Source organism: Phoca vitulina, unplaced genomic scaffold (genome assembly GCF_004348235.1).
Source record: "Phoca vitulina isolate PV1807 unplaced genomic scaffold, GSC_HSeal_1.0 scaffold17, whole genome shotgun sequence".
NCBI lineage: Eukaryota > Metazoa > Chordata > Mammalia > Carnivora > Phocidae > Phoca > Phoca vitulina.
This window is the reverse complement of record NW_022589720.1, coordinates 24,913,276-24,940,913: the sequence shown is the minus strand read 5'-3', so window position 1 is coordinate 24,940,913 and position 27,638 is coordinate 24,913,276. Positions and strand designations below refer to the sequence as shown.

At 41.9% G+C, this 27,638-nt stretch overlaps 1 protein-coding gene across 5 annotated transcripts in view; it reads right to left on the bottom strand.

Moving 5' to 3' along the window:
- PDZD2 (PDZ domain containing 2) overlaps positions 1 to 27,638 on the bottom strand; it is a 342,311-nt gene that overhangs the window by 88,686 nt on the left and 225,987 nt on the right. For all 5 annotated transcript variants that reach the window (XM_032415461.1, XM_032415459.1, XM_032415460.1 and 2 more), the window contains one exon: positions 1,432 to 1,933. In XM_032415461.1, the coding sequence (XP_032271352.1) occupies positions 1,432 to 1,933 (502 nt within the window). The remainder of the gene's footprint in view (positions 1 to 1,431; positions 1,934 to 27,638) is intronic.

The window sequence follows — 27,638 nt, the reverse complement described above, 5'->3', positions numbered from 1 at the left end:
GACTTCAGTTAAGATGAGCAGAGAATAGTAGCCTCTTAAGTGTTCTTTTTTTTTTCTTTTAAAGTCATTTCCAAATTATTTCCACTGTGTCCTAGGTCAAATGAAAGCCTGTTTGTTTGGACTGTATATGAGATTCAATCTCTTTTGGTAACTTAAACCTTCAAAATGATTAAGAGAACCAACACTTCCTAATTTATTCACTCTAGGCTTTCTGTGCATTCATAATTTAATCATTAGGAGAACAAGTCATATCCAAGTAGAGTATTACCAATAAGAAACACATTATAATCTTTTTATTGCCCTTAATTCTTTTTTGAGGGGGACCATAAAGTTTGTAGAAAATCATTGATAGAGACATTACTTTTTTCTTCTTCATTTACACCTTCCATCTACAAATCATGCCTCTCTGGGTAAGGCTTTATGAAGATCACTGAGATCCTCAGATGAAGGAATATGGTCCCCTGAGAGAGGGGTTATTTTAATTCCTCTCCTCCCGTTATATAGATTAGCTATGATTGCAGAAATATGCATGAAATAGACTTACTAGAAATTCTATTCACTGCCAGGGTACCATTTCAGCAGCCTGCAAAGCTGAACTTGATACTTCTTCTGTGCCCATTTTCTATCTTTCCAACTTTCTCTTTCATCCCGAAAGGGTGTCTCCTGGAGGGACTCAGGAAACCAATCAGAAACCACGTAGTAAGTTACTGCTTCATTAGGAACCCACAAGAGTATCTGCCAAGAGGATTCTTGGAAGGAACATGCTTACCCCAAAGAAATATCACTTCAAGAGAGAATGTTGGTTATAATGAAGGAGATGATTTGAGGCTAGAAGTGTACCCATTACCATTCAGAGTATACCACATCTGCTTTGCCTTTAGGGAAGACCAACCCTGACCATCACAGCTGGATATCACAGTATCAGAGATTTCTGTGAAATTTCCAACCTTTACTGGAATTCAGCAATTTAATAATATAAACCCATAAAAATGTCACTGGTTTTGAAGTGTTAAAAAGAAAAGCAGATGCTTCTCTGCGTGGTGAATATCCTTCCTGTGTAATACTGAGGCTTGAATGTTCATGCTATCAGCTGCCACCAGGAATTCTTGGCCTTGCTGTGGCAATTCCACTGGGGACGGTAGTGATAAATAATGATGCAGTTCAAGTACTTTATCTGGGCCTCATATGACTCAAATTATACCACAGAAGGCTTGAATTTTCCACTTAGGATCACTCAACTGGCTCTTTATTTAAGTAGGATAAAATGACTTGGATTTTTTTTTGTTATTGTTATGTCCTCTGACCATTTATCATAATAAATGTGTTGGCTTCTAAATACAAGGCCATCTTAGATATATTTTCTAAGGCTTAAAAGCAACTTCAACAGTATTTCTTTTAAAATTCAGGTTCTATAATCAAACCAAAGCTTACCCGTGCCAGGCAGTCACTTGATTGGAAGTCTGTCTTCCCAGATTTTGAGAAGCGGCGTTTGTCATTGCTTGTGGGTAGAGAAGCATCTGTCTTTGGAATGCTATGCTCTGTCCCTCTGTCTGCTTCTGAACTGTCTAGATGGGATCCAGCCAGCTCCTTGAGAGATTCTGAGCCATTTTCTAGCTCAAAAGCATGACCATTTCCAAGTTCAGGGTCTGGGCCATTGTCCAGCTCAGAGATGGGGTCATTGTCAAACTCACAGCCAGGGCTGCTCTTGGGTTCTTCAGTGGCCTTCTGGGTAGAAGGCCTGGAAATGACCCCAAACTTTCTTGCTCTTTTCCCCTTTTTCACAGTTTGGTCACCCAGCTCCAAGGTAGGTGTCTCTCCTGGTTCAGAGCTGTTGCTACTGTTGCCATTATAAGGAGAATGGACTTTGTGCTTGAAGCGGCGCAGCATGATCAGGTAGATAAAGCCGCCATTCCAGCACTGCTCAGCCAGGTAACTGCAACAAACACAGAGGTGCTGGTTAAAACCCTCAAAACATCCTTCTTGACCAGTGCATCGGGCTGACACATTCAGCAGCCCACACAGGACCCGTGTGATTAACACCCTGCCCAAGCAATTGAGGTACTAAGCTTCCTAAAGAGACTCAATACTCCATTCTTTTAATCTACATAATTGCTGATGATAAAAATAACCCCCAAACAAACCAAAACCCCCATGAACTAGAAATTACTAATGAAAATACCCTAGGGTAAGTAGTTAGAAATGGGTTTTTCTATTCACAGAGCCAATCCTAATATATGATTAAAAAAACAATAATTCTCCCTTTCCTCAGCAATTTCTTACATCAGAATTATGCTAGCCTCCCATTCACATAGTTTTACAATTAAGAAAAAAAATTTTAAGTGAACTATGACCAATGTGGGGCTTGAACTCATGACCCTGATATCAACTGTTGCATGCTCTATGGACTGAGCCAGCAGGCACTCCTCCATTCATATAGTTTTGCCATAATTACTCTGCAAGTCCCCAGGGTAAAGAATAGCTGAAATCGATTGAGAGAAAAGTAAGGTTTTGCTCTTAGGATCAAAATATCCACTGCACAACAAGAACCTCTGCCTCACAGCATTAAAGTGATAAAAGAGCACAGGGGGGAGGGGTGTTGGCTGGTATCAAAATGCAACTGGTAAATAAGCGCTGGGAGGTGTACGCTGCATTAAATGAGCATAATGGTTCTAGTTTGGGTTGTTCCTGGAAAACAAGGAGTCTCATTTTCAGTCTGGGTATTGCATTAAGAGGGACCCCAACATAATGAAAAACATGTAGACATAGGGTGACGGAGACAAAGAAGGCTTTTGGAAACTGTGTCAACCAGGAAAAGTGAGAGGAAAGAGGGATCTTAGCTCAACGAAGACAAGCCAGCCTTGGTTGTGTTTCATGTACTTGAGGAGTGCCAAACACTCAGAAGCAGGAAATGATAGAAATGAGATGATGCATGTGAAGACTGACACACAATAACTGCTCCAGATCTTAAGGAATAACCATAAATAGAACATCAAAGGAGATAAGTAATTAGTGGTATTCAGGACCATGAAAGCTTTAGCAAAGAAAACACACTTGCTCAAAGTCAGGAAACCAGGCTGGGCTAGACCCTCCACTCATGTCACCCAAGATAAAGAAACACACACCCCAGATGAACCCAGGGAAATGCCTTCACCATGGAATGTTGCCACATTCTACACATCACCCGGTCACAAGCAAAGAATGTCAACAACCAAATCCTTAATGAGCTGGACCTGCTTCCGGTCTTCATGTGCCCCCAGAGAGGGGGCCTGGGGCTTTGTTGCCTATGTCCTCAATAAGTGAAAAGCAGAGAACTTTTTCAAGTATGCCAAGCTCGCTGCTCTCCCTCCAGGCCTGAAGCTCAGACCTGAGAGCTGGGGCAGTTAGTATGCAGGAAGGAGCCAGGTTATAAGGAGAGGTGACCAGCTGTGTTTGAAATGTACTAAATTCTGGGCCAAAGCCATGTATCACTCATACCTAATGGTCAGGTTAATGCAACAGTGTCAGTCTCACTGAAGAAGAGAATAATTCTGAGTTTTTACCATGGAGTAGAGTGAACAAGAGAGACGGGTCCTCAAACAACCACCAAAGTCAGTAAAAACTTTTCTTTGATCCCGGGCTATAAACCATGGTAATGAACTTACACATGAAAGCCAGGTAGATAAAGGTTACCACACAGACCTCGGGTTGTTCTGTGTAATACAGTGAGATGAACAGGTAAAGAGCAGTCCACTAGAGACTAGTAAATGAAAATTAAACTTGGTTCTCAGCACAATTTTTCTACAATGTTTAGATTTCATTTTCTTGAGCTGTGTATTTTTTTTTCTACCCTGGAAAAATCTCTATAAAGGTATAAAATCTTGAGTAGTTATTAGCCAGGTTGTAAGGGTTTCTTTGAGCAAATCACTGCTCTTAATGTAAGACATATGCCAGATGTTATAAAGAACAGTGTAGGGTAGTAAAAACAGGACCAGGGAGAGAATCAGACACCCAAGTTCTCATTCTGGCTTTGGCCTAACTGTGTATAACTATGGTGATTATACTAAATTTTCATCAACCTACAAACAGAGAGATAAAATGAAGTATATCCCTATAATGGAATATTATTTAGCAATAAAAAGAATGAAGTATATGCTCTAACTTACGTGAAGCTTGAAAACATGAGGCCAGGTGAAAGATGCCAGACCACAAAAGGCCGTATGTCACTCCATTTATAGGACATGTCCAGAATAGGCAAATCCATAGAGACAGGAAGTGGATCAGTAGTTGCCAGGAGCTGGGGGGAAGGGAGAACTGGGACTGCTAACAGGTACAGGATATTTTAGGGGTGATGGAAATGTTCTGGAATTAGTGGTGATGGTCGTACAGCATAGTGAATATACTCACTGAATTGTATACTTAAAAAGAGTGAATTTTATGTGATGTGAATTCTGTCTCATTTAAAAAACAATAGCAAATATAATAACTCTGGCCAAGTTTTGAGTTACTTCTTTGAGTAGGTGCTCCGTAAGAACACTCTTTACAGAAGAAGAAACTGAAGCTCAGAAATATTAGTTATGTGCCCAGGTTCACATAACTGCCAAATGGTCAACCCAGGCCCTCCTGCTTCCCAAACCCCACGTGCACTGTACACTTGTGATGTTTCAACCACCCTAGTGTCCTCATCTGTAACATGAGGGTGTTAAAATGGGTCATCTCCAAGTTGCTTTTACATTTTAATAACTGTGAATGCTAGTTTCTTGGGAAGACTTCTGGGGATTAAAGGGGCAGGCCATCCAGAAGGTACTAACCCAGTGCCAAGGACAAAACAGCACCCTGGAACAGCAGAAACATTCCTTTTTTATGTCCAAGTTGTCCTAGGTCTCCTGGACATTTACCATCAGTCGGAAAAAGATCTTACCTGGAGAGGCAATTCCTTTACAATTGCTTTGGGGATTCTATCTTTTGCATTAAAAACTCCAAACAATTTGATGGGTTCTGTGCAGAGACCTTCTTTTCCGTGTCGAAAAGGCAGGCCCATTGACTCAGAGCATAGGATCTTGGATATTTCTACTCTCATGGAAGCTCCAAGAGCCTTGTGACTGAGATTATTTTATTCAGAAATTTCTACAGGGTCCTTGCTCAACAAAATTATAAAGCAAGAGGAGTTTATCTTCAATTTGGCACCATCTCCTCATCGTCGCCTGACTTCCTAGCAATCAATAAGGCTCTGACACCTTCAGGGAACTGTATGACAGGTTATTTTATTCCTTCCTGGATACTGAACCTTCTAAGGTCATCCCGAAGACAAAGTGTAATGAATGAACTATGGATACCACAACAGCTTGGTGAGAAGACTTTTAGGCAGGGGCTAGTTTTCTTGTAATTCTTCCAATCACCTTATATGTAATGCCTCCACATTCCCTATCCATCCGAAATGACTTACCTAACTTTTCCAGCACTTTCCTAGCTAATTCATACTTCCAAATCTCTGTTTCTATTCAAAAGAATTCCTACCCACCATTAGACTCTTTAGACTTCCAAGTCAGTCTTTGAAAAAGAAGAAATGGAACACAATCCTGGTCCAGAAAAATAGGTCTCCTCTTCAACAACAACAGGTAAAATTAACCTTTCAGAAGCTTCTCTACCATATAATTACTTTTTGGTTTCTCCCCAAAATTTGAAACTGTCCTCTGGCATATGAAGTTATTAATTCAATTCAATTAAAATGTATTTGATTTTGACCATCCCAGGATAGTCCATATCCATATGGAGCATATCCAGAAATGAAGTTCCAAATTCTAGCCCAGAACCCTCCCTCTGAAATGTGTTGAGGTTCCTCATTTCACTTGGTCTTTGCAAGCATCTTTTGTGACTAAATCCCTTCCCACCTCCCTTTCCCCTCAAAATGTGCTTTAACCAAAAATAAATAAATAAATAAATAAAGTTTTGAGCACCTCCTCTGTTTCTTGATCTTCTATCCTAATTCTGGAGTCTGGGCTCTCCAGAGGTGGGAGGCCTAGGAAGGGTCAGCAGGTGAGGTTGGGTGCTAGGAAAAGCTAGAGGGATAAAGCTTCCTGGAGTTTAAAGAATAAGGACAAGGCAGGGAGGAGATAAGAGAGAGGCAAAGACAGATAGGTGTTAGAAGCCCGACACACATTATTTGCCCATGCCCCAATTCTATCAAAAGAAGGCTTGAGGCAGCTGTGCAATTTTGAAATTCTAGACTGTTTTGCCAATGACCTCAGAAGAAGCAATCTCCAGGTGCCTTTGAAAATCCTCTTGGGCATCTGGCCATCAATTATTGATGCCTGGTACATAGTGTGAACCCACAGAGGGGTGTTGCCAGGCAGAACCATTGGTGTATATGTATGTGTAATTCAGAGTAAGTTGGATCACCACCCCTGGGCATTGGCCTGTACCACAATGCCATGAAAACATTGTATAACTCAGACAACATAAAAGAATTCTAGAACTCAGACTTTTCTGCAAAGCAGACATTCTTACTTCATCTGAGTAAGTCCGGTCCCCAGTATAGACAATAGGAGAACAAACACTGATGGCAAGACGTTTCTAGATGAGTTCCTATGACCGGGTATGAGTTTTACAGAATGGGACTAACTGCTAATAGCCACTCTGTCTAACACACAGGATGAATGGAGATCAATTGTTCTTGCCCATGACTGCCTCTTGCCTAAGAAGCAAGGGGGAGGCTAAGAAGCTGTTTGTGTTCCTTTGAAAACCTGCTAAGCCTAATTAACCCAGAGGGCTGTCTGAGGTTGTAAATCTGTAGGTTCCCAGAGGAGAATGGGTTGAGAGGAAGTGTTAAATATATACAGATTAATTTCCCAGTGAAGTCTTGGCTGGGAAACGGAGGGAGGCAAGTTCGGACAGCTCTGCAGGAGCAGGTGGGAGGATGACAAACATTTCCTGGAGAACCAGATTCCCCAAGGGCAGTCTCTCTCAGGCGCTGCCTCCCAGCTACTTGGTATTTCAGGCTTACTTCTCCCCAGTTCCACAACCTTCCCTAGAATGAGCCAAACTTTCTTTTGGGACTCTGTAGGAATTTGGGGGCTGTATATTGTGCTGAGAAGAGTGACTGCTATCCCTATGTGCTCACATAGCCATTTCTGAAAACAAATCCATCTACTTCTTTGCTAGGACAGCCCCGATTAGGTGGAAGAAGATGGGGCTCAGGTACCAGTAAGGCTCTGAAAACAGACCGGAGTCTAGGCTTAGAGTATAAGTGAATAGAACACCGTATTCCAACTGCTGCGTGAGGGAGGTGACTGATGCGGCCCAGTTTTGCTGATTCTCACCTCCCTCTCTCCAGCATCAACAGCTGGGGGTCAGCAACTCCTTCCTCTTCTCCCTCATCTGGAGTTAAGAACAGAGAATATGAATACAGGAATCCGTTCTCTTGTTACAAAATCTGTATTTAATTATTTTTTATCGTACAACTTGGATTGGGAAACACAAGTTGATAGTGAAGAATAGGGTAAATATTTATTCAAGAATTTTTTCTGAACTATGATACAATATTAGCCATTCAAACCCAAACCAAATTATCAGCTACCAAAACTTGCCACCACCACATAGCTTAGCCGTAAAATTTAAATCATACCCATCTCTACACCAGGACAGAGATCCCTGTTGCCCTGAAGGGAATTGGGGCATATTAAATATGCTGATACTCTGGCTACTGCTATTTCTATGAATAATAAACTGTCTTTTATCTTTGGTCCAAGAATCTCATGCTTTCTGCCCACATTCATGAAACTGTGGCAGGCCAACTTGGTTAGCTTACTAGTAGAGTAAAATCATAGGTCTTGACATATAGCAGGAGAATACACAGGGTTTATAATTGGAACTGCTCCCCAACTTTGAACTTATAGCAGGAGCTTAATGATATATTTTTTCTTGACACCAGCGACTAAGAAATAAAAGTAACTATGCATCTTAAACAAACCAATACTGAATCTTTAAGGCATATCAGATAGAGGTGAAATATACTAAGAGAAGTAAGAAAGAGGGTAGGTGTTCTACACTCTGATCTACAAACACTGATTAAATTCAGTGCATCACCTCAAAGGCAGAAGCCACATTTGTGTTCAGCAGTGTTAAGTATACTCCCTTCCTCCCTTTCCCTACTGGAATTCCATTTCCTGCAACCCCTGGCTGTAATATCCACTTCTGTGAGGAAGCAGAGCTGGTTCTCTTTCTGTTTCCTGCTAAGAGCTTCTGGATGTAAAGGGATGGGGGTGGCGCAGACACAGCAGAAAAACACTGGATAAAAAGCAGCTAAATCATATGATTAATGGAAAAAGTTGTTTTGATTTCCTAGCAATAAGGTATCATTGATTTTCATATTTATCTAGAAATTCACTTCTCAAACTAACAAGCATGATTTAAGTAGCCTCTATGCTAGGATGCACTACACATTTTCAACTCCAGTATAGATTAACAGCAAGGAAGCAGAGCTTTGGTCCTCTCCAACATATAGCAACAGGTTTACAAGAAGTTCCAGTTTTCTTCAAAGGTTTTCATGCATCTTATTTCTGTACAAATCAATAAAAGGTTTTTTTTTTTTTTAAAGATTTTATTTATTTATTTGACAAAGAGAGCGAGAGAGCACAAGCAGGGGGAGCAGTAGAAGGAGAGGGAGAAGCAGGCTTCCCGCTGAGCAAGGAGCCTGATGCGGGGCTCGATCCCAGGACCCTGGGATCATGCACTGAGCCGAAGGCAGACGCTTAACCATCTGAGCCACCCAGGCGCCCCGCAATAAAAGGTTTGTTTTTTTTTTTAAAGATTTTATTTATTTATTTGAGAGAGAGAGAATGAGAGAGAGCACATGAGAGGGGGGGAGGGTCAGAGGGAGAAGCAGACTCCCTGCCGAGCAGGGAGCCCGATGCGGGACTCGATCCAGGTACTCCAGGATCATGACCTGAGCCGAAGGCAGTCGCTTAACCAACTGAGCCACCCAGGCGCCCAATAAAAGGTTTTTTAAAGCCATCATCTACCTTGTTGAAAACAGAAACTCAGAAGCTAAATTAAGTAGAAAATGCCTGATCAGTGATGAGAATGGGTCTAATAAAACATACTACAGAGATACTGGCCCTTAAAAGAGAACTTGCAGGCTTCTTTTTGCAACTGATTGCATTTCTTTATTAAATTACTGTGAGTGAATCAGGGTTTCTTATAACTATATGAGATCAACTTGCAGCCTATATAGAATCAAATCAGAACTCCAGCCTTGTAGCTTGGCTAGGTCATCCTGATGATGGTCACATTTTCCCTGGGGGGCAGAAGGAATGCTGGGAAAGTCAGACTTTGCTGTGCATGAATGAGTCAGTCTCACCTCACAAGCGGAGTGATGAGCTCAGAAAATGTACATGGGAACTCATCACTTTTCTTTTATGACATAAAGCTGTTGTTTTTGTTTATAAAATCACTACTTGCTCATTACAAAATCATTCGTTCATTCAACAAATAGTTATTGAGTACCTATTATATGCCAAGCACTGTGAGGCATTTGGGGGTACAGCAGTGAACAAAACGATGCCTGTCTTTGTGGAGCTTACTATCTAGTAGGGGAAGATAGGCAATAAACAATAGACCTGTTAAAGCATCTAACTATATCATATGTGAGAAGGTGAGACATGTTATGGAAAACAGAAAACACTGAACAGGATAAAGAGGATCAAGCATGCCAGGAGTTGGAAGAGCCAGGTTGAAATTTTAAATTCTGCACCTGAGGTGGCCCCACTGGGAAGAACACACTGAGCAAAGACCTGTGGAAGATGAAAGAGTTGGCCGGGCCACCGCCTGGGAGGAGATTGTTCCAGATAGAGGCAAGAGCCAGTGCAAGAGTGGTAAACTGGAAGCTGGCCTGCTGTGTTTGAGGAATAGGAGGGTTTGAGACAAGGGGTGAGCAAGGAGGAGAGCAATAGGAGATAAGGTAACAGGGACTGGTTTAGGGAAGGCTGTAAAAGCTGCTGTAAAGACTTTTGTGAGAAATATTTTTGAGCCGCAGAGTAATGTGATATATACTATGTTTTAAAATGATCCCCTTTGTTTCTGTGTTGAGAATAGACTGGGGTGGAGGCAAGGGTAGAAGGAGGGAGACCAGATAGAAGATCATCTTCAGAAATTCCAGCTGGAGATAAGCTCAACTTTAGAGTAGCCATGGGGATGGTAAGAAATGGTCAGAATCATGATCAGTTTTGAAGGCAGAGTAAATAGCCCGTGCCTTTGGCTCTGACAGAGGGTGTGAGAGACAGCGAGAGGTGGTGTATGGCGTCTAAGTATTTGGCTTTAGCAACTAGAAGGGTGGAGCCACCATCACCTGAGCTGGAAGAGCAGTCTTTTGGGCTTGGGGCTCTCTGACCTAGCCTGCATGCATAGATCCACTCTGGAGTTAAGTTCTGGACATGCTGAACTTGAGAAGATCACGTGGGCAGCTAGATATCTAAATCTGGACTTTGGAGCAGAGGACTAGTCTGGAGAGAGAAATTTGGGAGATGCAAGACTATTAATAGTATTTTAAGACCCCAGAAGATAAATTCCTTTGGATAGATTTTCTGGGTCCAAGGTTCTTGCTGGTCAAGAGCATATTCAAGGGTTTCCTATGTAATTCTAAAATTCTAATCTTTCCTCTTGAAAGGGGGTAACAATTTAGAATCCCAGCAGTAGTGTCTTAGAGAACTGTTTGTTCCTGAATATTGTCACTTTTTAATCTTTGCCAGCCTGCCAGTCAAAACCTACCTCATGTCATAATTTGCAAATCAGTGATGACTAGTGAGGTCAAAATTCTTATTAGTCATTTGCCTTCTTTGAAAATTGCTTACTTATGCCCTCTCTGTTTGTGAAGATCTTCATATTTATATCCCCCTAGCATGGTGGCTGTCACTTAATAAGCACCATAATAAAAATGACCGGTCAATGAGAATTTCTATTAAAAAATCCTTTTTAAAAAAATGACTTTATGGAGGCACACTTTGCATGGCAAATAATTCATTCATTTCCAATGTACAATTCAGTATTTTTAGGAAATTTACCAAGTTGTGCAACCATCACCATAAATCAGTTTTAGAACATTTTCATAACCCCATTAAGATCCCTCATGCCCATTATGGTTAATGCCCATTCCCAGCCCACCACTTTCTGTTTCTACAGGGCTGCCTCTTCTAGCCATTTCATATAAATGGAATCATATAATATGTGGTCTTTTGTTTCTTGCATCTTAAAAACAATTTCTTTTTACTAGGTTCTTAGTCACCAGTCTTTATGGCCTTCTGCATTCTCTCTGCCATTTACCCCTTACAAAAATCTTGATTCATGCAGACATGCCCTTTTGATGATATCTCTCTCCCTTTCCTTCAGATCATACCTGATTATCCTGAGGAGAGAGCCCTCATGGGACCTGCTAGCACCTCATCTATCCTGTCTCATATAGCCACCACGCCTTCCAGTTTAGGCTATGGAAACCCCTGGTAGCCTCTCCTACCTTTAAAAATTCTCATGCGACTGCACTTAAGTGGAGCACGCACTCCTTCTCATTCGGTCTCCTAGATTTCCCCCCCACTGTTCCACTGTTATCATAAACCAACCTCTGCTTCAAAAGGAAATCTTTCTGGGGCGCCTGGGTGGCTCAGGCAGTTGAGCATCCAACTCTTGATTTCGGCTCAGGTCACAATCTCAGGGGGATGGAACTGAGCCTGACTTCAGGCTCTGCTTGGTGGAGAGTCTGCTTGAGACTCTCTCTCTCTCTCTCCCTCTGCCCTTCCCCCTGCTGCTCTCTCTAAAATAATACATAAATCTTAAAAAAAAAAAAAAAAAAAAGGAAATCTTTCCTCATTAACAGTAACTAGGCAAAAGCTCCAGATACCATGGTAATGTAGTAGTATATAATATGTATCATATGTTAATATATTCATGTTACTTCACATTCACATCAGCAGCATTTCATTTTTAATTTTCTCCATGTTATTTTTGTCCAGGCCAGATTACCAGCACCAGATTATTATAAGACCCAGAGTCTTTTCTGTACTTCCTTTGCCTGGATTGGTGTTAGTGAACCTTCTATAGCTCCCCTATCCCCTGCTCCCTGGCCAGCAAAAGACACCTCATATCACAGAGGTCTTTGCTAGGATGTGCCCCCGAGAGCTGAAGATGGGCCGGTTCTGAGACACACAAAATGCAGGGATGCCCTCTGCCTGTCTTGAGTTTTGCCTGATGTCCAACTTCCCAGCCTTGCTAGGTGCATTTCCTATGGCAATTCCTACACTTCCCTCCGTGTGGTGCTGCCCTTGGCCTTGCCTTGAAAGAGCTTTGATCAATGCTCAAGGATTACTGAAGCCAGACCATGTCCTAGAGATTATGTTCAATTTGTTTTCCTTCTTCAGGGCCACCAAGCCCTGAGAAACGTGTCAAAGATGACGCAGGGACTCAGTTCCATATTGCCCTTGCCTCCATTTCCAAGTTCCTCCATGGTGAAAACCATTGAGAGTTATGAGACTTAGTAACACACATTCTCCCTTTCTTTCCCTCTTTCCTAAAACCAACCAAATCTGAGAGTTCACAACAGCCAGTCATCCACGAACTCTCACACTGCACCATTCAAACGGCAGCCACCCTCTTCCCCTTCCCCAGAGGTGATACTAAGAGAAGGGGTCTATGCATCTCAGAAAGCACATGAAGCTACTCATACACTCATTCAAACACTGATGAAATGCCTGGACCCTCCAGTTCCCTCCCCTTTCAAGTGGCTCCAGTTCCATCTTGAAACAATTTCCTCAGTTTGCCTCAATCCTTCCAGGGTCTGTTCCATTGGCTTGGCCAGAGCCTGCCCTCACCTCACGCCAAAGCTGGTTTCACTTATGTCAAAACAGCTTCCATCAAGATAGTGGGCTTCTTTTCCAAATTTCTTTCACTGTTTTGAAGTCAGCAGAGAAGACATACTTAAGAAATTGCAAAATGAGTACCTCAATCGGTGTGTTCCAGCTAATGTCATGCACTGTTCTTCTCTTGAATCTCTTCTATACAGTGTACTGGGAATTTTTTAAAGATTGATTTTCTTTTCTTCTTTTTCTTTCTTTTCCAAGGCTCTCTGGCAGGCAGAGCTGGGCTGGACAGGTCTCATAATCTGCAAAGGTTCCTGTACACTGGCTTTGTAAGTTTTGCAACATTCTTCTCTAAGCAAAGGATGCTCCTAAGAACCTGGATTTGTTGGATATTTTCCCTCTTGTTCATCCATCTGCATGATCCTCTAGGATTCTTCTTGGTTTGGAAGACTTCGATAACAAGAAAGCCAGATCAACAGAACTCTGGCCTAGAAAACAGATAAGCCAAGTCCTTACAGATATGGACAGAACAATTTAAAAATCTTGGCTTCCAATCAGTGCAGTCTTCATATTGACCAATTTGAACTGTGGCATCATTGAGTATCTTTGTGGCCCTTTGTTCTTAGTTTATGTTCAGACAAGGAACATACAGAGGCATTTGTATTTGTCTACTATTTTTAAGATAACTGCAAGTTAAGCATTAAGGAAACCTTAAATTATCGGATGTATAAGCATCAATGTTGATATGAAAATGTAAAACTTGCTTTTAATGGTCTCTTTATATTAAAAGCTCCAAAAACTAACAAGAGTTATAATAGACAAGGGGGTGAATACCAATATTAAGTTGTAACTACATGCTGTGTACTGAGTTAACTGCACACGCACTTTACCTCATTTCAGTCTAAAGCAACCCTATTAAGGCTGACATTATGTATGAGTCATGTTTTAGGAGCAAACTGAGGCTTAGAGAGAATAACTTGCCCAGGGTCACAGAGGTGGCAGGGGTGGAGCTGGGATTCAAATTCCCATCTGACTGCAAACAAACCCAGCCAGTGACCTTGGGATTCACTGTGGCAAAGCCCCATCCTAATGTTGGGCATTATGACAAGGTTTGGATGAAGGAAAAGGGCTACAACTTCTAACAGCCAAGAGAAACCTCTCCCCACTTCATTTTCCTGGTCTGTTAACACCCAAAATATGTGCCACACCCATAAGAAAAGGGCCCTAGGGAAAACAAGAGGTATTTTCAGGCAGGCCCAGAAGGCAGGTTAGTATTTGGGAGGGGTGGGTGGTTTCTTGGGGTGTGGGTGGAAGTGGCCAGCTCTCATTCCATTTCTCAGGTATGAGCTGAGACAGTCCCCAAGATTTCTGGAAAAGTGGAGGCAATACTTGCTTAGATTAGCTAGAATCAGAGGATTAAGGAACCAACTTGGCCCCCAGCCCAGCCAAGGCCAAACAAAATGGCTAACACCAGCTATGCCCTCCAGTGCTGGCCTCTCCTTCAGGTGGTCTCTGGAGCTCAGTCACTGCCCTTGCTCCCCACAGTGCCCTCACTCCAGACCAGTGCTTCTCAAGCAGCACTATGCTTTTTTTTCACGAGGAACTGCCCCTCCTGATTGCAGGCACTCTGTGCATACCTTCTGGCCTGTTGTTCTGAACTCTTGTTCCTGTGGATTCTTGTACGAGATAATGTGCTGTCAAGCAGTGATGGGCCCACACGGATTAGAATAAGGAAAAGGCAAGCAAATCTCTGGGCTGAAGTACCACTCAGATGTCCCTTCAAGTTAAGGACTTGCTGTCCAGCTGGTGAGGAGTGTGTTAGCTCAAGACCTCCAGCTGTGATCTTCATCAGAGTCTGCCTCGGCTTTCAAGTCAAGGTCATACGGGGGCAATTCCTGGCCAATGGTGAGCAAGTTGGTATGGGGCCAAGGACAGGATACCTCAAGATGGGCCACTTGGGTGTGAAGATTCTTTTGAGTTAAAAAACAATTAAAACTCTGCAGATTCAGGAAAAGCTCTTTACCTCCCCCACAAGTGCCTAAAAAGAATTTAGATAGACGACCTGCTCCCAGAAGAGAGCTATCAGCATAGATAACTAAATTATACTATGAACTAGATATGGTGGACAGGGAGGAACCTAGCAAGGCCTGTTTGATCAAAGCCTCTATGTCCCGTTGCTTCTGAGTGGCCCAGAAAACATTTGTTTACCAAACATTCACTGTTTTTCATCTTCCTGTGAATTGCATTCCCTACTTTTGAAATCCCAGACCGCTACCTCCTTCTGCTTAGTTCAGAATGACATCTATACCTCATGGTGTCGTCTTTGGAATTTCCATGTCTGTGTGGGTTCCTTGTATGCTATTAAATTTGATGTTCTCCTGTTAATCTGCCTGATGTCAATTTGATTCTTGTCTGGCTAGAAGGACCGTGAGACAGGATAGTCTTGCTTCCTGACAATGGGGAGATGAGGCCTGGCCATTTCTACACTCCAGGCACATTTTGCCTAGAGCTCCCTCTTGGGCTGATGGGCTTTGTCACATGGGCAGCATGGTGTATGGCTCCCTTGCCCAGTGCTGCTTTCTCCTGTTTCCTTTCACAGGTGTTATCCCCACAAACATTTTGCACTCTTAGCTCTAAATCAGCATCTGCTTCCTGGAGAACTCAATCTGAGTGAAGGCAATATAATGAGATTAACAAAGTATTTCCCCAAAAGGAGATGATGGGAAATAACAGTAGCCAAAAAAGGTCTGTTATGGATGGGTAGGACTCAGCTAACTGGGTATAGAAGCAGCCAGCAGAGCATTCTTGAGAAGACAAGTTGGATGAATGGAATTCACAAAGATTTCCTTCAAACCTGTTGGCCGGTAGCTAGAAAAACCAAAGGGCAAAAGGCTCCTTCTGCAAAGAAGCTCCTTTGGATTAGGATTCTCTTTACTCATTACCCAAACATCTTCACCAAAATTCAGCCCAGTATCAAGTATTTGGAGCAAGATTATGTTTGGTTCATGTGTCAGCACTGCTACCCTGGTCCGTGGGCAGGACACTTAACCTCTGAGACTAACCCCTCGGTCTCACAGACCTACAGCGTCATGGGGAGGATTGGAGAAGATAAGGGAATAAGCAGGCTGGTTTCCCACTTGGCACATAAGAAATGCCAGTGTCAGCTCCTTTCCCTTTCAGAAATTTGCTAGGTAATCACAGGTTGACCAGTTAGACTTGTCTGCTGCCCTTGTCCAGTCTGAAATCCCGGACAGGGCAACTCACAGAGGAGACTGGTCAAAGCCGATTCTGTGGTCTGAGTGGAGCAGAGAGAACCACAGTCAAGTCAGGGAAAAGGAGTCTCTGGAAAAATCAAATTCACAGGGACAAGCAGAGAGTCAGAAATGATTCCAAAAATAAAGTTCTGAAAAGGCAGGGCAAATGTGCCTTAGACACAGAGCTCTCACAGAGAGGCATTTTGAGGGTCTCATGGACCTATGTCATTCCATGGAGGATGGGTGTTCGTGTGCTGTGGGGGATCAGGCTAGCACGGGCAACCAGCAGCGACTGGCCAACTGCAGGCCATATTCTCTGCCAGAGAAAGATGAGACACACGTCTTTCAAAACACAGACCAAGGGTGGCCTCTTGTTTTGCTTCCATGTCCATCTGGCTAGGGTCAGCCCTCAACTCCCAGAGCAATTGCAAGCTTTCTGGCCTGACCTGAACTCTGAGGATGGTCCCAGAGGTCCTGGAACCGCTCCAGCACTCTGGGTGGAGCCTGGGAGGTTGCCCATCCCAACCAAGCTGTGAGACGAGCTGACCCCTAATATTTTATAAAATATGTGGGCTGCTCACACTGACACAAGCAACTGCCACAATGAAATCAGATGCACGTGTGTACAAGAGAGACGCTACCACTCTCAGCATTCACTTCTCTCTGATGTACCTTTCTGCCATTTGTCACAAATATCTGGACAACAACCCTCCTTTTTGGTTCAGCTATCTCCTTTAAAAGGGCTTCTTTCACTTTTCTGAGGCAGGGATTTCAAAAGCCCAATTGGTTTTTGTTTTTGTTTTTTTAAGATTTTATTTATTTGACAGAGAGAGACACAGTGAGAGAGGGAACACAAGCAGGGGGAGTGGGAGAGGGAGAGGGAGAAGCAGGCTTCCCACTGAGCAGGGAGCCCGATGCGGGGCTCGATTCCAGGACCCTGGGATCATGACCTGAGCCGAAGGCAGATGCTTAACGACTGAGCCACCCAGGCTCCCCTGCCCAATTGTTTTTAATATTAAGTGTTTCAACATATTACAATGCCGTTAGACAGTGAACATTATGGTATTTTTTAAAAGTTTAAAGAGGGTCTCTGTAGACACATGAGTTCAACTCGAGGGGAAAACACTCCTGGCATGAAGAGCCAGCTCCTCTGCTTTTGTATGAGGTGCAAACAGGTGTGGGTATTTGAGTCACAAGCATGTCTTAGAATATAAGGAACTCACTTTGTTACCAAGTGTTCTCTACAGGAAATAGCTGGCAGACGGCACACACTAAACTTGGAACCCTCCAACTTAGAGCAAACGGAAAACATCCAAAAACAAAATCAGAGCCATGGGCCGCCTGGAAAAACAAACACCCCAAAAAGTTATTTCTTGAATTGCGCACCAGGAAGAGTGTGATCTGGAAGAATCTGGAAGCGAGAGAAACAAAAGCATTGACCAGAGGTCCTTCTCGAATCTCTGGGGGGAAAAAAAACATGAGCGTTTTCCACTGTGGCCTTGTTCCATTTAGACTCAAACATTTCTGAAAGATAAAGGGGTATCTTAACTTGTTCTGACTTCCCAAAGTGAGGAGAAAACCACACCCACTTTTCACACAGATTGGAGCTTTATGAGGATGGCTGGGTCTCAGGTCAGGGGTCAGGGCACCCAATTCACCAGATACTTAAAGAGCTCCATGTGGGCTCTGGGAAAGACCCAGGACACCATATTGTCAGAGAACACAGCAACTCTCAATAACCAGAGGATTTTTTTTTTTTTTTTTGCTGTTATTAACACCTTACATCCTGAACTCTCTTTAGAGATTTCCTCCTAAAGACACTTACTGCAGTCTTTTAAAATTTGCTTTTATGGTCTACTGAGAGCATCAACATGAGATTTGTTTACCCTCCCTGTCCAATTTCCTCAAAGGATTTACATATCGGCATCACCTCGTCTCACAAGGTACTTTGGCTTTGGGCAAAAGGACATGATCTCCTAGATGACTTAAGGGAACGAAAAGCTAAGTTTGACAAAGCAGATCTGTGGAAAATTTCAATATTGCTGTTTCTTCAAGAGCTGAAAAGGAGGGATTTTTAAATTATCAGGTACAAAGCTTAAAAGGCCCAATTTCACAACTTCAAAACAATCAAGTAAATACATCGTAAAGTCCAAAGGGGCCTCTCACAGACTCTTCCAAATGGGCTTAAGTTCCAGATCAGAGTCTACAGACCTGGTCAAAAGAAAATGTCTGGTTTTTAAAATTGAGATGTCTCAATTCTCTCTCTCCCTGGGGCAGAGGTGAGGGATAGAAGGGAAAAAAAGAAAAAAAAGCAGCTGAGAGGAAGAACAAATAAGTAAAGTGAGTTTTCAGATTTTATTCTTAAATCCCAATAGGGCCAATGAATGAAGCTGTATTTAAAATGCCCTGCCTTGGATTTCAAGACAATGTGAAGACTCCTCAAACAACACCGAATCCAACCATAAATCACTCCCCAGCGTCCATGGATGAATGTGGAGGCAGAAGAGAAAAAACACACACCTACTACCCCAGCCCCCAGCCCCCACAAGGGAAGCCCCCGTGAGGCATTCACTAGCAGACCCAGAAGGGAGTCAGTCTTGTGCCAAGGAACAGATTTTCTCTGAAAATTAAGGAGATGATATAAAGAGAATAAGGTTCAAAATCCTGAGTGCAGGCATGCTGACTCAGTGCTGACGAAACAGTGACTAAGGCAGTTGATTTCTGCCCTCACAGATTTTCACAGTCAACCTATAATTAATGTTACAAATTAATGTGTCAATTTTCTAATGAAATCTATAATTATTATAGTATATTATGAATTATTGACATGTTATATTATTGACATAATTGACAATATCATTAACATAATGTGATATTATTAACATATTATTGTGTTATCTTATTGTAATATTAACATTTTTATTTATACACTAATAAATTATACTATATATTAATATATATAGCATATATAATATTAATATGTTTATTATTTATATTATAATAAATTATATTACAGAAATAAAATTTTATATAATAAAATAGTAATATAAAAATTAATGCATGTTAAAATTTATTAGCTACTAGGTAAATATTTAATAAGATAATATTGATATATAAAATAATAAAGAGATATGAATTTATATTCTATAAATTTTAAAATATTAATTATGTGAAGATTTTTCCAATAGAAGCACAGGTTACTTCAGAATCTTCTAAAAAAGGGACTGGCCTGCTTTGGGGGTGGATGCAGACAGGCAAGTTTTCCCTCAGGAAGTACCGGGGGGTCTGAGGTCCAGCAGAAGTTAGCTAGGCTGGGAGGAGGCTGAAGCATGGGGTCTGGATTGAGGAGAGAGGAGAGAGGGTCCAGGCAGATATTAAGACCATGTTTAAGGCCCTGTGTTGGAATGTGACTATGAATTCTAGTTCCCCCTCAAACTGGAGATGTACTAGTGGAAAGCCTCTGGGTTGAAGAGTTCCCTACCCCCACCCCCCCAAATTCACATCTACCTAGAACCTCAGAACATGACATTACTCAGAAATAGGGTCTTTGCACATGTAATTACTTAGGGATCCAGAGGAGATCACAGTGGATCAGGGTGGACTCTGAATCCAATGAAGGTGTCCTTCTAAGAGACAGAAGAGAACATACAGAGACCCAGAGAAGGCAGTGGTGTGTAGCTGGGAGTGGAGGTTGGAGTGATGCATCCACAAGCCAAGAAATGCCAGGAATTTCCTGCAAAGACGGAAGCTGGGAGAGATCCACGAGGTCCTTCCTCCCTTGGAGACCCCAGAAGGAACCACCTCTGTTGACAACTTGATTCTGGACTGCTAACCTCCAGAACCATGAGAAAAGACATTTGCACTGTTGTAAGCCATCGCATTAGAGGTACTTTTTTATGTCAGTTCTAGGAAGTGAATACGGCCTCCTTCTGCCCCCTTCAGCTTTTCCAAGACTTTTTGACTCTTGAACTTCTTTCACAATAGGATGAAATCTTGTAAAACCTCTAAGACCTGCTTAAAATAATTTCATCATGTTTTTCATGGTTATATAACCAAGTAATTTTAAATAAATATATTAGATATGCTATTAAAGGGCTTTAAAACCCCTTTTAATACAATCTAAAAATATCAAGATGTATTTCCCTGTTTCCCAAGTAATGCATGCTGTTTCATTTACTTCAGATTAATCTGTAAGGATAAAGACAATTTACTGACTCAAATTTAAACAATATACATCATTTCAAAATATTTAATATATATATATATATTTTAAAGATGTTACTTATTTATTTGACAGAGAGAGACACAGGGAGAGAGGGAACACAAGCAGGGGGAGTGGGAGAGGGGGAAGCAGGATTCCTGTGGGGCAGGGAGCCCTATGCAGGGCTCGATCCCAGGACCCTTGGGACCATGACCTGAGCTGGAGGCAGATGCTTAATGACTGAGCCACCCAGGTGCCCCCTTAAAATATATATTTTAAAATACAGAGAAAAACTACCTATGTGATACTTGTGACATCAATAATAGGAAAGACAATACCCTGCTGTTTTAATTCTTGGATCTTTAGAATTTTTGCATTTGAATTGTATAAAATGTCCTAGTTCATTTTAAAAATTATTATGTTTGGTATTTAGATGACAAGATGGGAGAGATTTCCAGCTGCAACTTGTAATCATTTCTTCTTACATAATACATTATGGGGTGAATAGTGTTTACTCCAATAAATAGCAGCAACATTGGCTAGAGCAAGAGAGAGAAGTTATGTATGCATTTTTGATCAGATGTGAATGGAACCTGAAGATCTGGTAAAGATCATCTTCGGGAGAATCATCACTGTTATATTCCTTGTTAATCTGAATCATCAGTGCCCCTATGCTCCTTGTCTTTAAAGACTTTTAAAAGGGATAGCAACAAAGATGTTACCAAGCAGGGGAAATGATTTAGGACCATACAATGGGCAAAACCACTAGGGTGGCTAGAGCTGATCATCTGGGAGGTGAAGTCATCTGGGTATCTGAGTCACAAGAACACCAACTATTTTCCCATTCAGAATCTGCTCTGAGATTCTTAATCCATGTTGGAGGGAAAATGTTTAAGCAATTATTTTATGTTCTGATTTTCAGCAAGACAACTGAAGCTGACTCCATGATCACCTTTAACAACAGGACCTCAGGAACACCACCGCCGGTTCTCGGTAACTTCCCAGTCACAGGTTTGTAATGTGCGACCTCCTGCCCGAGGGTGGGGTCTTGTGGCAGTGAGCTTCAGAGAGCTCAAACCACTGAGTGGTGATTTCGCCCTGGGTCAGAGCCAACAGGCATTAACTGCTGTCATGTCAGCTTCTCTCCTCACTAAACATGCTTCAGAAGGTATTTAAAAAGCAAACAAACCCAATAAAGATGTCAATGTGTATTATCCATGTTTCCCACAGGTTTCTAAAGGACCTTAAACTTTGGAAGGGGCTCAGTTTCTTCTGTGTCCTTTCCCCTATGACATTGGACAGGTTATCAGAACACATGTTTTACCTTGACCGCAGCTCCTTCCTTTTCTTGTAGCACTATAAATGGACTGCCATCCTGCCAGCCAAGCATGTCCAGGCATGTCACCTAACAGCATTAAAGACTTGAGTCGTTCACATTGCTCAGACCTCACCTAAAAGTTCTCGTGAAGAGAGGAGTCCCCAGTCATATCTGCTTCCAAACATGCCCACACTTCTAATGGGTGCCTTCATCCTACAGGGCTATTTTCCCTTCCTTGTACAATAAAGTTTGGATTTGCTACTTGCAGCCTTCTATGGAGGCAAGAGTGGAAGGAAAGGTCAAGAGAATTGTGTCAGGCAAAGTGCATCAATGGAGGGATAAAAGACCAATCAGAACTGCTGGGATTACACATCAGACACTCACTACAATTATTAGTACTACCTTACTTTGGTGTAACTCTACATCTTACCAAAATCAGTAGTAGTCATACTATCAGCATCACTATCTGACCACTGCAAACTTGTGAGGTGGGTAAGGAAGATGTAGCTGTCACCAGTCTGTAAGTGGTAAAATTTAGGAATAAGGATGATGGAGCTTCATGAAGCCCATCTGGACTCCTGGTCCAGAGCACCTTCCTCCTTCTGTACAGAGGGAAAGAGATGGTAGAGCTGCTGCTTTAGGAACTGGCTGGACTATGGTCAGGAAGATCTTCCAGAATTCTCCTGTGCCACAAGGAGAATGTGATGCTCCGTGGGGAATGGGCTGGGTTAGACCTAGCAGTCTGTTGGATAGAATGCAGGTTTTAGAGCCCGGCAGACCTGGGTTTGAATCCAGATTCTGTCACTTGCCAGTTGTAGGACCTTGAGATGAATTATGTATTTTTTTTTTTCTTTTTTCCTCAGTATCCTCATCTGAAATGGGCTGCTTTGAGAATTAAATGCTATTTAGAGATAAAGCATGACACCTACAAGTGCAATACCTGAAAAATGTTCACAGTGACTACATCCAAGCTTGCTAGGCTACATATGCAGACAAGTCAACTAAACTACACATAAAAATCCCCATTGGTGAAGGGCAAGAATGAAAACCCACATGATGAAGTTGAACATGGTGGGGAAGCGGATACCAGCCCTAGGGCTCTGCCCCACATACTCAGAGAAAGTCGGCTCTCCTGCAGCCCCCACCAGCAAGCCAACTTTCTAATCTGGTATTCTAGAGTGTCACATGTGAATCGCCCCAAACTCAGAGTATGGGCTCAGCTAGAAAGACGCTTGTTTCAAAAGAGCAAGAGGACAGGGAAAATTTCCAGAGATGTCTGTCTACCACTATTGGGCTCCTTGATTCATCTCTTCCCAACCCCTCAAGAGGCAGGTCCCCTCTGAAATTCCACAGAACACAGGTCTTAGACATCTTCCAGTGCCCAGCCTCGGGCTGATTACATTCAACTTGGCATTTGATGATACGCTTCCTCAGATTGATCCCCAGTTGTTTCACCATGCTTGTCATGTTGATCAACAAGATTGTGTACACCTTAAATCAGGTTCATGGCTCTTTTGCAACCTTTTGTCCCTGCCTCCCCCATGTTTGCCCCAGAATGCAGCATATTCCCAAGCACACTGCAAGCCAAGAGCCACAATGCATTTAATAACAGAATTGAATCCTTTACCCTTGGCATTGAGAAGTAATGAGAAGTGGTAGAAAACAGCATTCAGAGTATCAACAACAAGGCAATGATTTTCAAAACATAAGAGAATTTTACAAAAATATATTTAGATATGGAGCTACATTTTCAAAACATGAATCATTGCAAGTGAGGATGGGGTTTAGAAATAGTAATAGCTACCAAAATTGATATGCACGTGCCATGGTCCACACACTGTGGTAAGCACATTGAGAAACTTATGCAATTTGTGAATATATTCTTGCAAAAACTCATATGGCAGAGAAGTAGAGTGAGATGTAAAAGTCACTCATTCATATCACCCTCCAAACCATTCCTATAACTTTCAACTTTTATCTTATCCACAAGTTGAGAGTACCTTCTCCTTTATGACTTCATGCATTTATGGTCTTACTTAGGAGGCTTCCCCTTTTCTTCTAATATTTTCACAGATTTCATTTTTATGTTTAGCTTTCTACCGCATCTGGAATTTATTCATCTATTTTAAAGCAGGACTTAACTTCATAGTCTCCTGTAAAAAGTTTTAGCTAATTATTGCAATAAAGTCCATGAAGCAGACTGTCATTTATCCTTCAGTTTTGAAGTGTCTCCTTTTCCATACACCAAATTTCCTGACATACATGGACCTATTTGGGATTCCTTACTTTGTTCCACTGATCTATTTGGCAATTCCTGTGCCACACTGCTTGAATTACTATGGGTTTAAAGTATGGTTTGTTCTCTGGCGAGAAAGCCCACATCCTTCCTCACTGTTCTTATTTTTCCAAAAATTTCTTAGCTATTCACTCACTTTTCCCCCTTCCAGATGAATTCAGGTTCATCTGTTCAAGTTCCAAAATAATTCTTTTCAGATTTTGATGGAAACTGTATTTAGGTATAGATAGGAAAGGAAGGCAGCAGCATCTAGTACTCTTAAAGGACAGTCTGCAGAGCTACAGGTATAAGAACCATGATTATAGATACATAATCTGAACAACTGTTCTTTAGTTAAGGATGCAATAAGTTAAGATCGTCCCCATTAAAAAGCAAACAACAAATTCACCCTAGCCAGCCCTAGCTTAGACTCTTTAAAGTAAATCTCCATGCTGTGATCAGCATCCCACAAGTTTTTAATTGAGGTTATGAAATCCAAGAAGGTTTCTTTAAAAGTTATTTTTACCAAATTATAAATCAAAGGCATACAGAGGTTACGAATTCAGACGTTCCTATCACACAATTATTTCAAATCACTCTCTCCCTTCTCCATTCTAACCTGAATTTCAGAGTGTAGTTTTTATGATATACTATATCTCCTGGCAGAGATATCTCAAAATTATTACCATAGACGTTTAGTGGAACAAGCCCAATTTTAAACTGAAAACAGCACTTTAAAAGAGATTTTTAAATTCTGGCATCCCTGTTTATATAATAATTACAATTCAATAAAAAAGTCATAATATTAAAATAGTGACAGATTTCCTTTAGAGGAGGTGAAACAGATTTTTCCTTAAAAAAAAAAAAAAAAAAAAAAACAAAACCCCCCAAATTAAAAGGGTTTAAACTGGTTTCAAAGTGTAATAAGAGATAGAAATAAGATCTCTATTTAAAATAGACAAAAATCTGGTACTGATGCTTTTGGGCAAAGAAAAAGAAAACATATATAGTCTGTCTAGTCTACTTTTCTTATTTTTTTCCACGCTTCAGGAGATATTATAAAGATAACCATCTAGCATGACTGAAGTGCAGAGATCACACGCGAGAGCAACAGTTTCTCTGTTCAATAGACTGCATTTGGCGAAGAGAGAAGGGGCAGCAAACCTCTCTTTCACGAGACATTACACAGACCTTGCTCTGACGTAATGACACATTCAAGGAGTGAACAGATAAACCCACTGTGACACATCTGCCCGATGATGGAAGACGACTCACGGATGGAAGACGACTCATGGTGGAAAGGAAGGGCTACGGATACTTGTAACAATGTGGATGAATGTCAAATGCATGATGCTAAGTGAAAGCCTTAAATGGCTACCTGCTGCAGGATTCCATTTATGTAACATTCTGGAAAGGTGACATAATAGGGACAGTGAACATATCAGTGGTTGCCAGAGGCTGTGTGTGAGCAGAGGGTTTGACCACAGGGCGGTCACTTTCTAGGGTGATGGAATGGTTCCCTCTTTTTATTTTTTATTTATTATGTTCAATTAGCCAACATTGAATGGTTCCCTCTTGACTGAGGTGGTAGTTTACATGACTTGTGTTTGTCAGAATTTGTAGACTGGTACAACTGGAAAGGTCTTCCTTTAATATGTTAGCATAATGTCTCAATTTTGTACTTTAAGTATATTGCATTTAACCCTTTCTTCTGGAATTGGGTAAAATTCATTATACTAAACAGTGTAAGCAAATTCTATCTCAATAAATGACTTAATAATAATAAAGAAGAGGGGCGCCTGGGTGGCTCAGCCAGTTAAGCGTCTGACTTCGGCTCAGGTCATGATCTCACTGTTGTGAGATCAAGCCCCATGTTGGGCTCCATGCTCAGCACAGATTCTGCTTGAAATTCTCTCTCCCCCTCTGCCCCTCCCCCCACCGTTCACATGCACTCTCTCTCTCTTAAAAAATAAAAAATAAAATAATAATAATAAAGAAGAATACTCTTGCAAACCAAACTCTGTCTTCTGATACCATCTTCTGTACATCAATAGCGTGTTAGCTATTTACTTTGTAGGAAGGATCCACTTAATATAAATAAAGTGTACAATACTGGGTCTTCTTGCTGGTTTGTGCACTTCATTTTTCCAGTATCTAGAACTCACCTTCTTAGTCTTTCCACAGAGCAATGTGGAATTTCTCTCAAGTGAATCAGGTTAACTGTATTAAATGCTGGAGCCAGGATGGTGGTCCTAGGCTCCTGGGTCAGAATCTGACCCTGTGGGATATTTTAAACAAGTCCCACATAGCTTCAATCCAAAATCTACGGGTTTTCATGGACAGTCAACTTAATCTCATAACAGAACCAACTAAAGACATTTCAATATTTGCATTAAGAGAAGTATACTGTCCACATCAAAGGAGACAATAATCCTTTTCTGATAAGATTGCACATAGAGAGTTTGGTTCAGTACAGGCATGAGAAAATGGCAATCCTGTCTTATGATGAGCAACTGAAGAGACTAAGGATGCTTACCCTGAAGAAGATAATGTCTGGGGGGGGGGGCTGTAGGGGGGATATAATGGTTTTACACACAAGTATATGAATGGTTATATGAGGAAAGGGGTAGACCACTTCAAGGTGTCACAGCTTATAGGATTAGTACCCATAAGTAAAGGATGAAAGATATTTGGCTTTAAAAGACAACAATGTTTTAAACACCTAGGACAATCCCGTGAAGGAGTGGCTGCCTTCGGAGGCAGGGAAGCTGTAGGCAGGGTTTTGGATTTGATGGTAAGCTGGGTGAAAGGGCTTCCATGAAGAGAGGTGACCAGCAAAAAGCCAATCACACGGAGCGTGGTGGTTTACCAGCTATGCCAATGCCCGAGAGAGACTGGGGCATCTGGGAAAGGCAGTGAAGGAGGAGAGGAAAGGCAGGGAAAGGAAAAGAGGTGGACACAAGGAAAGGAGATGGTAAAGGAGCAGACAAACCCTCTAGCTCATTTTGCCTGCATGGTTGGGGGCTGTCTGTCATTTGATCAGCCTTTGAATTTGGAGAAGCTCCCATTACATGAGGGGTGGTGGGGACATCCTGTCTCCACTCCCAGGAACCAGCCCACAGGCACATGACTTAGATCTGGCTCACTGGAGGCTCCTGTCTGGAACTCTAGAGCATGAGGAGGTGATGCTAGGACACAGGGACAGATAAAGGCTAGTCACAGGAGTCTACTAATCATAGTGGTGGCAGTGGTGGTATCCTAAGCTGACTGTTCCTGTGCCATGACCTTGGGTGTGTTCTTGGCCACTTGGTTCTTGCCCATTCTCTTGAGCCCAGACCTCAACACTTCTGTTGGCGTCTGTAAGCTACCCAACATTCTGTCTCTAAATTTCTTTTCTGCGTAAATGAGCCACAGTTGGTTTCTATTACTTGCAACCTCAAAACTCCGTTAGGATCACACAAATTGGGGAAGGGGGTACTTTTTTTTTAAAGATTTTATTTATTTGTCAGAGAGACAGAGAGAGCACAAGCAGGGGGGAGTGGCAGGCAGAGGGAGAAGCAATCTCCCCACTGAGCAAGGAGCCTAATGTGGGACTCGATCCCAGGACCCTGAGATCATGACCTGAGCTGAAGGCAGATGCTTAACCGACTGAGCCACCCAGGTGTCCTGGGAAAGGGGGTACTTAAGAGCTATTTTACATTACCCTTATGTCATATATGAGAATGAAATTCTTTAAAAATCACATGGCTGGCTCCTATTATTGGTTGCATTT